The 13127-nt window shown below is 46.0% G+C and overlaps 1 protein-coding gene across 2 annotated transcripts in view; it reads right to left on the bottom strand.

Annotated features, from left to right (window-relative positions):
* The window catches only part of ANXA13 (annexin A13), a 43551-nt gene that overhangs the window by 1958 nt on the left and 28466 nt on the right, over window positions 1-13127 (bottom strand). For both annotated transcript variants that reach the window (XM_006916571.3, XM_006916570.3), the window contains 6 exons: window positions 11895-11928; window positions 11709-11788; window positions 9980-10048; window positions 9482-9583; window positions 4606-4681; window positions 1074-1186 (listed from right to left, as the gene is read on the bottom strand). In XM_006916571.3, the coding sequence (XP_006916633.1) occupies window positions 1074-1186; window positions 4606-4681; window positions 9482-9583; window positions 9980-10048; window positions 11709-11788; window positions 11895-11928 (474 nt within the window). The remainder of the gene's footprint in view (window positions 1-1073; window positions 1187-4605; window positions 4682-9481; window positions 9584-9979; window positions 10049-11708; window positions 11789-11894; window positions 11929-13127) is intronic.

The raw sequence follows: 13127 nt of genomic DNA, 5'->3' as shown, positions 1-13127 counted from the left end.
GACATGTATGAATAGTGGAGGAGGAGGAGAAAGAGGGGGAGGAGCAATTCCAGGAATAGGAATAAAAACAAAAGAACAGGCTTGTTGCTAAGTTATATTTAAAAGCAGTGTTAGATGTTCAGTATTATTTGTCAAAAGTCGTGGGCCAGCATTTGGGCTGGTATCTTTTCTCTTTCCTTTAACAATTTTCGGAGGGAAGATGTCTGTGGTTTTCAAATGTTCCATTGCACTTCATTCTCCGAGGCTTCTCCTGCTGTGGACAAAATGCCATGTCTCCTTTCTTTTGTAATTTCTTCTATGCATAGTTCTATATTCCAGAGCATTTGCTATGACTCTTGACAGCTGCTCCCAAGCTTTTGGCGACTCACTTCCCTGTCCCCTCCTTATCCTCATGCATTCTCAAAAAGGGACAATGTCATTCTCAACGGGGCAAAAATGGGTTCTTACAGAGAGAAAAAAATCTTAATCTTTTTGTGTAGAAGTAACCATATGGGACATAAACAGATATGTGGTATATCTGTGGGGTTAATTTCTTGAGGGTGGGATGGTGATTAGGAAAAAATTAAGTCCCAAAACCTCCTTAGTGGGGATGATCTGTCATCGAAAAGAGGCTGAGAAACATTGTCTTGTGCCGATACGTGTCTTGTGCAAAATTATGCTTCTGAGGTACGTTTAATTAAATAAAGGCCCAGCTCAGGAGTGAGGAAATTGTTTGCTTATTGTCTCTGTTGCTCGGTGACCTCGTCAGTCGCTAAACTTTCAGGGTCTCTGTTTCGTCTTCCTTAAGATGGAAGTGAACGTAGCTGCGCTACCCAGAAGGGCAGCACAGGTCCCCTCTGCACACTGTCACAAGCCTTCTGGAGCCACAGATGACAAAAATAGAAGCAGCGCTCGTCATCTTTTTACAAAAAGAAACAGGTTGAAGCATAGCACAGGATCGGCCACAAAGTCTGGAAAGGTAAAAGCCGTCTCTGTTTTACTTTTTCTGTAAATAAAAAACTCTTCGTCGAGGACAACTGTGGTGGTAAAAAGAGAGTCTGCCGCCCGCCGCTTTGGAGTCGAGTGTGTCTTACCTCGGCCCTGGTCACAAAGATGTGAATTAGCGTCTCCTCGTCGGTCCCCGCTCCTGTCATGGACTTGTACAGACGGTCAGCAAAGTAGCCTTCCTGGTCCCGGGCACACCTCACTGGGCAGGACAAAGGAAAAGGGACTGTGAGCCTGTCATGTTTTGTTGAATACCATGGACACCTTTTGAAGGAACAGAGATGGCTCCGAGTGTCACCTCGCGGCCCGTGGAGCTGACTGGATTGTGAGGCTGGTGTTCGGAAGGGGCGGGCTTCACAATGTTGTGTCCTGGGGTCTGGAGGATCCAGGACACCTGGATTCTTCCACCAGAACCAAGTCCAAACCCCTTCCGACAAATAAGACCCTTTCCTGTTCCCCGAAGGCCACGTGGCCGTCTTCTGCAAAGGTCTCCCTGCAAAGTTCATGATTCTCACCAGCAGAAATAACTTTTCACATATAAACGAAACCTCTGATGCTGGAGGCAGGTCCAGAGAGGAGACAGACTGGCCGGCAAGCTCGTTGTAATAAAACCTCATAATCTCGAAGATTCGCTCGCTTGGACTGTGGCCTGCTCTCCTGTGCTAAACTACCTTCCTCTCCTTTGTTTTCCTCACTGGGTTTGTTTTGGGAGCCTCACCTCTGGGTCTTGTCCAAGTTCCCCACACTTAGTTTGTGATCTGGGATGCGAGCTGGATGAAGTGTTTGATCCTGGCTACAGATCGCCTTCCTACAAGGCTGCTCGTTTCTCTTTTCCGGCCCTCCCTCTGCCTGCCAGCCTCGATCTAATCCACGAATTAATGAAGCGTGGTTTCCACTCACCAGCCAGGAGACAGGGTGCATCTCTGCTCGTGGGGATCAGCCATTCTTTCCCTCTCCCCCCGCTCCCGGTCTCATATGGGTCCATATTGATAACACTTTTGGGGGGGAATGAACCATTTACTCTTTAGGTTGTTGACATTTATCTAGAACACTTCACAATTTTTGATGTTAGTGATTAATAACAAGTAGTTAATTCATCACAGTCGTGGAAAACACAGCCTTAATATGTCCTGTGAGGGAAACTCCTGTTTTCTAGGTAATTGCCCATTTAATTGTTGTTCACGATGAAGGTTGGGAGACAGATTGAGGGAGGCACAGTCTAGGTTGCAAATCTGTCTCCTCACAACCACCAGAGGGTCAGTGGAAAAACAAAACCCAGACCCAGGTGTCTGACCCCTTCAGCCTGAGAACAGCCCTAAAGCTGCTGAATTGGTGGAGGTTGTGGGGGGAACCCGTCTATTTGAGGAGTAACATATTTTGGACTCACTGTGATCCCCAGACGTTCTGAGCTGGTGACATCACAAGGTTTTCCTGAAGGCCCTCTTCCGTGCCTTCAGCATCTTACTGATGCTGAAATGACTGTCCGCCTAGGTCTCTGTGCTCCAAACCAAATAGGTGTCTTCTCCCCTGATGTTCCTACTGTATACAATTTATGCCTGGTGAACACCCTCTCTTTTTAGCAACGGCAGGAACCCCTCAGACGTTTGGGTGGGGCTAGCTGGGGAAGATTTGGGCATAAAGGTGGGGCGTGGAAGGCAGGGCAGCCAGGTCCTAGTCTCTGTCCATTGCTCTCTTTAGTTCAGACAGGGGTTCTCCAACTCCAATCGCTTAGGGGATCCTGGAAAAGTGTGGCTTCCAGTCTCCATTCATGGAGATTCTAAGTGGGTAACCAGCAGTGGGGCTCAGGAAATGGTATTTTCACACGGCCCCCCAATAGATGATTCTGATGCAGCGGTCCATGGACCTCACTTCGAGAAATGCAGCTTCAGAGGCTGCAAGTGGTGGGCGCCGTTTGGTCTCCTAACCCTTTCTCCTTGGTTTTAGCCACAAACCGGCATCTTTATGCGTTAGGTGGGAGTAGGAGGGGGGCTGTCTAGAAAATAGAGTCATGAAGTCATGTCTCCTCTCCGTGTGGTTTATTCTCAAGGTCTTTTCTATTCGCTTTTATGTGTGCTACCACTGGAGTCCGCTTGAGTTCTGCATTTCATGGTCCCCAACTGTAGGGACTGCGTCTCTCCTTCCTCTGGACCCTCCTTGCTCTGGCTGTTTCTGTTTTTGTCATGACTGTCACCTACTCTGTTGATTCCTGTGTATCTGCCACAGACTTGAAGCTTTTCAAGAGCAGGAACCAAACCTATTTACCTCTGAATCCCACACCTAGCGCTACCCCTGGCCCAGTCAGGTGCTGAGTAAATGTTAAAGAATGGAATGGCTTTAGTACCATTAATAATTAATATTAATAAAGATTAATATTACTCTTCTGGCTGAACTCTTCTGTCTTCCCAGTTCTCTGCACTGTAAGCACAGGGAGTGTTTGGAGCCTCTGAGCAGGGCCATGAATAGATTTCTCCATTTACTTCAGACACTCATCCTTTTAGCCCTAAGGACAGTTGTCTGTGTGTCTCCAGCGTGGGTCAGGGATGCTTAAGCCTCTGCACATCATGATAGAAGTCCTGCTAATTTGAATGCAAAATGAGGATGGATTTTTAAAAACTCAATTGCTGATACTGTTCCAAAAAAAAAAAAAAAAACCCCCCAAAAAAAAAAAAAAAAAAAAAAAAAAAAAAAAAATAGAAAGAAAGAAAATGTTTGGCAGCTAGAGCACATTTTTTAACTTCCAGGGCTGCCTTTTCAGCTCTTCCTCTTCTTTGGGGGATGGTGTCGCTCCATTTCTTGTGCCATTTGGGATGGTGCCCTGGACTCCTCACCACAGGAGTGCGGACAATGGACAATGCCTTCATTCCAGGGCTTGCCAAAGGAAAAGGGAGCCTGCCAGACCCGGCCCCGTGCCCATCTCCCTGCTATTTCCTGCCTGTGGGCAACACCTGGAGAGGTCCTGGTGTTTGCTTGGCACAGTGGAGATCTGGTCTCCTTCCCATCTCTTTCTAAACGAACCTCATTCATTCTAAATGTTGAAGGGAACCAAATACAAAAGGACAGCCTCGAGCCATCGGGCGTGTGCAGAAACTAGTTCATGGATCCAGAACCTGGGTACTTTAGAGTAGGTGTCACATGAGCCATACACTGCTCCCCTGAGGCTAGCAACAGTTGACAGCTACTCTCAGGGACCCGTGAGCTTAGTGGGACTGTAGAGGATGCCATGGTGCATGCCCCGATGACCTCTTCAGGACTGAGGCACCCAGTCCAAGCGTGGCCTGCTGGCTGCTCACTGAGTCCCTTCCCAGAATCACCCTCCAAGGAGGGAGCAGCTTTACCCAAGGTTGCAAAGGCTCCCGGGGTACAGCCCTCCGACTGCCCTATGTGGGCTGCAAAGACCCGGCTCCGTGCCTCCACTCGGCACAGCCTGGCTTCAGGGCTTCTTGGAGACCAGCAAAGATCCTGTTGCAACTGCATCCCATTCATCCTCTCCCTTGCCCAATGCTGCTCAGATGTGTTGTTCCCAAAACTGTTCTATGAAAGCTTCCTGCACCCAAACCTCCGTCTCCGAGTCCTGTTTTAGGGTGCCCAGCCTGAGCAGGGACACTCCTGGCTTTGGTTTACCGAGAGTTAAGTAGGCCGTCTGCAGATCTCCCGACGTTTCTGCTTCGATGGCCTCCTCGATATCTTTACCCACGAGCTGGAGAGACAAAGTCCAGCCGTTAGTCCGTTGTTTTGCTTTTGGTGCACTTGGGGTTCTTCCTCCATAAAAATCACTAAACTCTTCCAGATTTGGTCACGTGGCCTTAAGGCACTCCTGTCTGGCCTCATGCCTTGCAGGGCTGAGGGTGGTTGCCCCCCATTTGAGCGGGGGGCTCTCATGGCTGAGGGGTTAGTCCAGATTTGACCCAGTCAGGACCACACGCTCAGCCTTAGCTTCCTCCTCTGTAAAATCAGGGGATGGAAGAAAACGAACATACGCTGTGTCGATACTTCTTTATGTTTATATGATACTTGTGTTTCCTATGTGTTTTTAAAAATTCTTTCCATTTCTAATTTTCTAGGAGGCTGTGGTTATGATCAGCTTCCTTATACCTTCCTTGTCTCCTTTGTCCTGGGACTGGGGACTCAGTCTCCTACCTTCTGGGTGAAGGAAGTAGTGGCTGCAAAGTTCACGGTAAGGACCTGTCTAATGTTTCTGGTAGAGTCGGGCTCATGGGCTGGTGGCAGGGGGCTGACCATGTCAAAATGCCACTTTCCTTCCCTCTGGGGTGATTCCAAATGATCCTATAGTCACCACCGGCTTGCATATCTCTGCACAGCATTACGCATTAGGTTTCTTTCCAAATATTTACAGAAGATGAAGTTCAGAGTAAATCGTGACTATGCTTAATGCAAGTACCGCCTGGGCCACACTCGGGGCAGGGCAAAAAAAGAGAAAGAACTTTTTGTTGGGTTTGGGAAAGGCGGTTAAGCATTAGAAAGACTGAAACATCTCTCTTAGAAATTAACACGAGTACAATTCAGTAAATAATTGGGGCCTTTGAGGACATGCCAGTGGAGTTTATGTCATTTATTCTGAAAACACAAATTAACAAACTATTCTTTGCAATGCAAGCACAGTAGGTGTGGGGGAGGGTCCAGATTCTTGATCGCCTCGTCCTGCTTTGCATATCTAGAGGCCTGGTGTGTGTAATGGGCTAGAAGGGGATTGGGTCAGGGGCTTTCAGTCCTATCCCTGTCTTTGCTGTTCACAGCCTTTTGTAAATTTGATATGGGAGCTGGTATTTTGGAAGGGACTGGTATCATTTCCCCATGAATAGGGTTCTTGTTCTGTAGACTGAGATTGCATTTCAAGAGGACATTGTAGTCACACAGGTCTGTGTTACTAAAAAAAAAAAAAAATCCTCACATTAAACCTCTTTCTGTTTCCGTTGTTAATACTGGGCCAGAACAGTGCTTTTCAATGTTCTGTAGCATCTCAGATAAAAGCAAAAAAGCAGCACTATTCCGGGGATGCAGGAGACAGCATCCGAACCCTAGCCCTAGGCAGTAATGCCAGGCTTCTGCCCTCACAGGGTCTCTTTTTTGCACAACTTTGTGAATAGCACAACTACAGGGGGTGCTAGTCACACAATACAATGAGATGGCATCGCCCCTCCTTCTCTACCCGCCTCCTGCCCCCAACCACCTCCTGGTAGCTACCAAGGCACCACCAGGGGCTTCATGAAACACAGATGAAAAACAATTGACTGGCTCAAGTGATTGCAACTCTCCTTTGCAAATGGCATGCTTTTTCACTTACTGGAACACTTAATTCTTAGGGGGCTTTTGGGGCAGAACCAAGTTTTTGTTCTCAGTACAAAAACACGTTGCCAGGGTGAATTCCAGACAAGCCTCAAAGCCTTCTAGTTAATCAGATAGGGAGATTATTAGAAGAATAAGCGAGACATTTCTTTCTTTTATAACCGATTCTCCTCGATCGACAACATGCCCACAGCAGAATCCTATCCACTGGTTTTGGCTACAGCAATTAAAGGGCTAAAGACTCTGGAATAGGTTTAAGGAATGCTTAAAGGGGAGGGGAGAAGGAGGGAGGGTGTGGTGGGGAGGCCGTGAGCCTCAGCTGTGGGTATGTTTACCTATGGTTTACATTAAGCCCTGTTTGGGGAACTTGCTTCAGCTTTGTAAGTAGATAAACCTTTTTTATGGCCGAGTAGTATTCTTTGTATGAAATAAGTCAGACAGAGAAAGACAACTATCATACAATTTCACTTATATGTGGACTCTAAAATACAAAATCAGCAAAGAAACAAAACAGCAACAGACTCGTAGATTCAGAGAACGAACTGATGGTTGACAGGTGGGAGGGGCGTTGGGGCACTGGGTAAAGAAGGTGAAGGGATGAAGAAGCACAATTTGGCAGTTACAAAACAGTCATGGGGATGTGAAGGACAGCATAGGGAATATAGTCCACAGCATCTTAATAACTATGAACGGTGCCAGGTGAGTACTGGACTTGCTGGGGATCACTTTGTGAGTTATACAAATGTCGAACCACGGTGCTGTACACCTGAAACTACTATCACATTGAATGTCAACTGTAATTGAAAACATAAAATTAAAATAAAAAATAGATCCTGATTTAGAGGGCCAATAAAGGCAAATACCTGAGCTTTTTTTTTAACCAAAAATTACCATTCAATGCTATGTTAGGACAACCTGTGCCATATAATATGCTCCACCGACCTGACACCAACATCTTAGTGCTTTCAGCCAGAGACTGTAAGAAAATTTGTGGGACCAGGGTCCTAAGACCAGGGCGAACTCTAAAAATCAATGATAAAGATCAAGGTGAATGATGTTCCAGGAAGGTTTCTGGAATAGATGAATAGGTAGCATTTTCTAGCTGGTTCATGCAAGAATCATAAAATCAATGGATAATCTTATCATCCATTTGAGCTTTAGCTCTGGTTTTTGACTCTGTTGGTTCACACAGGGAGACTCCTAACAACTGTTAATGTTTGTTGAGCACCTACTGTATGCCAGGTACTCAGTGCTTTACTTCTGTTAATTCATTTAATCCTGACAACCTTATGAAGTATGTACTATTATTATCCCTATTTTATGATTGGGGAGACTGAAGTACAGAACCCTTAAAAACTTGCCCAAGGTCATACAGCTAGTAGCCTAGGACAGAATTCTTTAAATTTAACATGCATCAGAATCTGGAAGATTTGTTAAAACACAGACTGTAGGACCCTAATTCCGGGGAATGTGACTCAGTAGGTCCAGGTGGGGACTGAGAATTCTCATTTTTAACATGTTCTCCAGGGATACCGATGCTGCTGTTATGGGATTCATATTGACAAAGATTGGCCTAGAGAGTATTCTTAGGTATCATGTACACACACACAGGCTCACATGGATGTGTGTTTCTATAGCTATCACCAATGACGGCCATCCCCAGAACCTCCATCCACAGCCCCAATCATGTGGGAAGGAGGTCTAGGTCACGGAGAAGTCTTTCAGCTCAGTCTATACAGCTCTGGGTGCAGAGGCCAGGGGAGTGCAGGATCAGCTGCCTTTGATCATGACTCTGGGCATGATTTGAAAGCCATGGCCCCTAAAGGCTTATATACAGTAATGATAAAATTCCAAAGCTTTATTGTCTTTTCATCTGCTGGCAGCACATAGGAAAAGCTCTTTTGAGTGAGGAGCGGCCAGCTCCAGCTGAGGTAGGAGCTCGGGCTGCAGAATCTTGGAGTTCTCATCCACTTTCTGCTACTGACTTGCTGTGTGGTCCTGATAAGTTACAGATGGTTCCTTACTCATAACAGGCTTTCCTTGTCCAGCAGTTGTGGGTAGCAGTGGCTGTTCAGCCTACATTATAGTTACAGTATTGTTGTGAAATTCAAATGAGATACAGGGCACAGAAGTGCTTTGAATAGTTAAAAACACTCCACAGATATAAAATAGGACTGCTACTGACTTGCTGTGTGGTCCTGATAAGTTACAGATGGTTCCTTACTCATAACAGGCTTTCCTTGTCCAGCAGTTGTGGGTAGCAGTGGCTGTTCAGCCTGCATTATAGTTACAGTATTGTTGTGAAATTCAAATGAGATACAGGGCACAGAAGTGCTTTGAATAGTTAAAAACACTCCACAGATATAAAATAGGAGACTAAAAAAAAAAAAAAATCTGATACTCTACAAAAGGCTTCTTGCAATTAAAGACTGATTTTCAGGGAAAGACTCACAACTGAGACCCTCGAAATAAGCTAACTCACCTTGTTGGCTTAAAATTATCGTTACATTAAAAAGTAATCGTATAAAGGTAATTTATACACACCTTTTCAAGAGTGTAGCTCTGAGGTATATCGCATACATCTTGGGAGTGGTAAGCACTGTTAGCCTGACTGTAAATTGGAATAGTAATAATAGCGAACACTTGTACGCTTACCACGCACCAGCTACTGCCCTCCGCCTTTCACATTTATCTTATATAGCTCTTAAAATAACCCCATGAGGGTGTGATGAGGATGACGATCATGGTCTCTGTTTTGCAGATGAGGATAGAGAGGTTAGATCACGTGCCAGGATTTGAACCAGGATTTGAACCTGGGCCCTCTAACTCTAGGGCTCTGCTCGTAAACTTGACACTGCTCTGCTTTCCTAGTTTCTGTTGTAAAGCAGCGTTTCCCACCCTTGGCACTCCTTTTGGGGACAGATTGTGGGGTCTGTCCTGTGCATTGTTAGATCTTTAGCAGCACCCTGGCGTCCACCTGCAAGATGCCAGTACCACACAATGGGACAACTCCAAATGTTTCCGGACAGTATCCAATACCCCTGGCGGGAGGGGGAACAAAATGACTCTTGATCGAGAGCCGTTGCTGTAAAAGAACCACCCTCCCTCCGTATCCCAGGTTGTGGCTCCTTTTGGAAATACTTTAAGACACAGTTTCAGTGGGAATCCCTTGCCCTGGCCCTTGATTACTCACAATCTGATAGGCTTGAAAGGTGGCTCGTAACTGCTTGTGGCTCCTCTTGGCCAGGACTTCGTTAAAGGCAAGTTCATCCGTTCCCCAGCGGCCTTCCCCTGCCTTGGAGGTCAAATGCAAACATTTGGAAAAAACCTTTTGCGAAAAGGCTGACTATAGTGCTGTGACCGGGCCTCACTTATGGGAAATGATAACATAGGCACTGAATAGAAGCCAAACTGATTGACTAAACACTTTAAACTTCACATATTTATTTATATCATTTATACCCTCCCTTATTACAAAACGGATCTGGGGTGGTTAATCCCATAGGAGTATAAGAACAGGAGTAATTCTTTCAGGTTTGTGAAGACTGTATCTATGAAAAACATTTTAAAGATGATACTTATTTCCCGAGTGACTCCCATTTGCATAAAATAAATAAACATGTGTTGAAAATCACACTAAGACATTTTTTAAAAAAAGATTTTGCCGAGCCTGGCACGCCTGCGCACTTACGTCATGCAGGTCCCTGGCATCCTGACCAGCTAGATCTTTGTCCACGTTATCGCCTTCGTCACGATTAGCCTAGAAAAAGCGACACATTGTTATAGACCCGAGTTTCTGCTGGACCACAGAAAACAAAAAGAGAGAACCCTGACGAGCTGGGGTGACTTCAGAGTGAGCCCGCCCAAGTGGCAGCGCTGCTCTTTGCTGCCATCTTTTGGGCACGACTGATAAACAGAGCAGCTTCTGTGACAACACTTGTCTTTATCGTTCTTTTTTTTTTTTTGTAGAAACCAGGGTCACTCACAAACCCTGCTGACCTCTAAGCAGGCTGAAAGCAACATCACAGTTAATCTCCTAGAGTCAGTTAAATAGGAAGGTCCCAGTCTACCTTCTAGAATATCAAACTCCAGCGCTCAGGGTCCTCATCATGAACAGCCCCGAACGTTGGGTTGGTCTTGAAGTCTAACCCAAGCCTTTTGTGTCAGGCAGAATTTTAAGATGACCCCAATGTTCCCCACCCTTATATAATTCCCTTCTCTTGAGTGTGGGCAAGACATGTGAATACGAAGAGATATAACTCCTGTGATTATGTTGTGTTAATATGGCAAAGGGGATGTTTGCGGATGTGATTAAGGTCCGTAATCAGTGGAGTTCATCGAAAGGGATATCACCCTGGGTGGGTCCTGCCCAATCAAGTGAGCTCTTAAAAGGTCAGAGATGGAAGGCATCAGAGAGATGAGCGCCTGCTGGCCTGAACGAAACCAAACAGCCATGCTTTGAACTGTCTGGGGGGCACGTGACAGGGAACTGAGGATGACCTTTAAATGCTGATAGTAGTCTCTGGTTGACAGCCAGCAAGAAAGCAGGGACATCGGTCATAGAGCCACAGGGAACCAAACCCTGCCCAGGACCAGTGAGGTTGGAAGAGGACCCAGGTCCTCAGATGGAATGGCAGCCCCAGCCAAGACCTTGATTTCAGCCTCATAGGACTCTGAGCCAAGGACTCGGCTAACCTGTAGGAAGACTCCTGACCTATAGAAACCATGAGATCATAGACCTGTGTTGTTTGGAGTTGCTAAGTTTGTGGCATTTTGTTATACAGCAGGAGAAGAACACTTACATACTCTCCCTACTACAGCGTAAGGCTGCGTGTTCTCTGCTGTCAGTCTGTTCACACCGAGAGAAATGAACCAGAGGAAGTGCACCCAAGCTATTAAAGATGGATATGTCAACGAGAGTACAGATGCTGTCTTGCTGGAGGCCCGAGAGCTGTGTCTCGAAAGCCCCGCTTTGCCGGATAAGCTCCCTGCAGTGGCTTTTACAGGCTGAGACTTGGGGGGATCCAAGAAGTAAGTGTAGAGCTTGGGGTCAGATGGCCTGGTTCTGGCTCCTGGGCTGTGTCTTAGTGTGTGTAAACGTAGGCAGGTTATCCATCCTCTCCAGGCTTGAATTTCCTCACTGGCAAAATGAGGTGGTGATGTTTAATGAGATAATTCATGAACAAAAAGGGATTATAAACTGCAAATGAGTAGGCGAATAATTATTATGAGAGAAGTCCCGACTGAATGATTTCACAGAGGCCGGGCTGACAGAGCTGACAGGGCTGATGATCTCTTAGTAACATTTTTAATCAAAGCAGGAAATGTTTACTGTCTATCTGGCTTTTTCCATCATAGCACCGTGTTGCCTAGCGCTGTTTCCCAAGATCATAAAAGAGGTGAGACCTCTTCACTCTTACCTGTAGCAGAGACACCAGGATTTTTTTTAGGTTTCCATTTGTGTCATCTTTGATATCTGATTGAAGGCTCCTGTCAAATACTTTTGAAGAGGGGAAAAAGGAAGGCAGAAAGCAGACAATTTAGTTTCCCAGAGGTACTTTGAAAAGAACATTCTTTATCCAAAGTCAGAACAAAAGGTCACTTACGTCTTTGGTAGGCTTCTTTAATGGCGATGATTTCCTAGAAAAGGTAATAAAGTAAATCAATTCTCCAGGGTGAGTTACGCCATAAGATATGGAGAGATACACAGAGGGAAGAGTCAAGGGCCTGTCTCTGGGCACAGGATGCTTTCTTTCATGACTTCCTCCAGAGAGGACCACCCCTGGAGGTGAGAAGGGGCCCTTCAGTGCCAACATTTCCAACATGACCAACGCAGGTAAGGTGTGCATACATTCTCCTTAGTTAGAGGTGAAAACATTACAGCTAATCTAACATTTTCTTCCAGCACCTCCTCGCCCCAGCCCCACCCAGGTAGCCTGTGTTCAGTGCATACCTTCGCAAATATTTTTCTTTGCATTTGTACACACATGTATGCTATTGGAAATGTATAGAATTATTTTGCATGTGTGCGTAAACAGTACTGTACACATTGTTCTTTGACTTATTTTTTCACTCAATCATATGTCTTCGAAATCCAGCTATGCTTATACATAATTAGCCACCTAGTGTTTTTTTAAATGGATACAAAATGTCCCATCCTACAATAGGCCACAGTTTATTTAGCCAGTCTCCATTGGATGGACATAGGTTTCCAGTTTTCCTCTACTTCAAACAAGGCTTCATTCAGGAAACGGTTTGCTGGAGCAGACGTGTATGTTTCTCTCTAGGGCATGTCCTGGGAAGAATTGCTTTGTATATCAATGACTGGTGCCAAGTGGCCCACTCAGGAGCTGCCTCCGTATACACCTGAACCGGCAGTGTGAACCGGCAGGTGTTTCCCCAGAGCGTCACCTGCAGCCTGTTTGAAGTGAAAGTCAGTGATGGGCGATAGAGTGCGGAGCCGGGCTGTGTGCTTTGGGGGTTGAGAGGGCTGTGGGAGGGAGGTGACAGCTGACACCTGTGTCTGTGTAGCTTCCCCTCCTTTCTTCGCCTTCCATCCCACCACCGGGATTTGCCTGAACCTGCAACATGCTCTCTCTGTCTCTGTTTTTCTTCTTTTTACTGTCAGATCTATTTGATTGAAAATAAAGGGTTTTCCTTGTTGCTGAGTCCAGGACCTGAGAGAAACTAGGCTGAGGGGGAACAGCATGTGGTCAAATAAGATTAGAAAAATCATGATCCTATTAACCTTCTTGCCAAGGCAGGCTGCCAGTAGCCCCATATCGAATGTACCTTCTCTCGGGCTGTGGTGTGTCTGGAAAAGGTGGGAGAGTAGGGAA

This window comes from Pteropus alecto, unplaced genomic scaffold, assembly GCF_000325575.1.
Source record: "Pteropus alecto unplaced genomic scaffold, ASM32557v1 scaffold164, whole genome shotgun sequence".
NCBI classification, from domain to species: Eukaryota; Metazoa; Chordata; class Mammalia; order Chiroptera; family Pteropodidae; genus Pteropus; species Pteropus alecto.
This window is presented reverse-complemented; position numbering and strand designations above follow the sequence as displayed.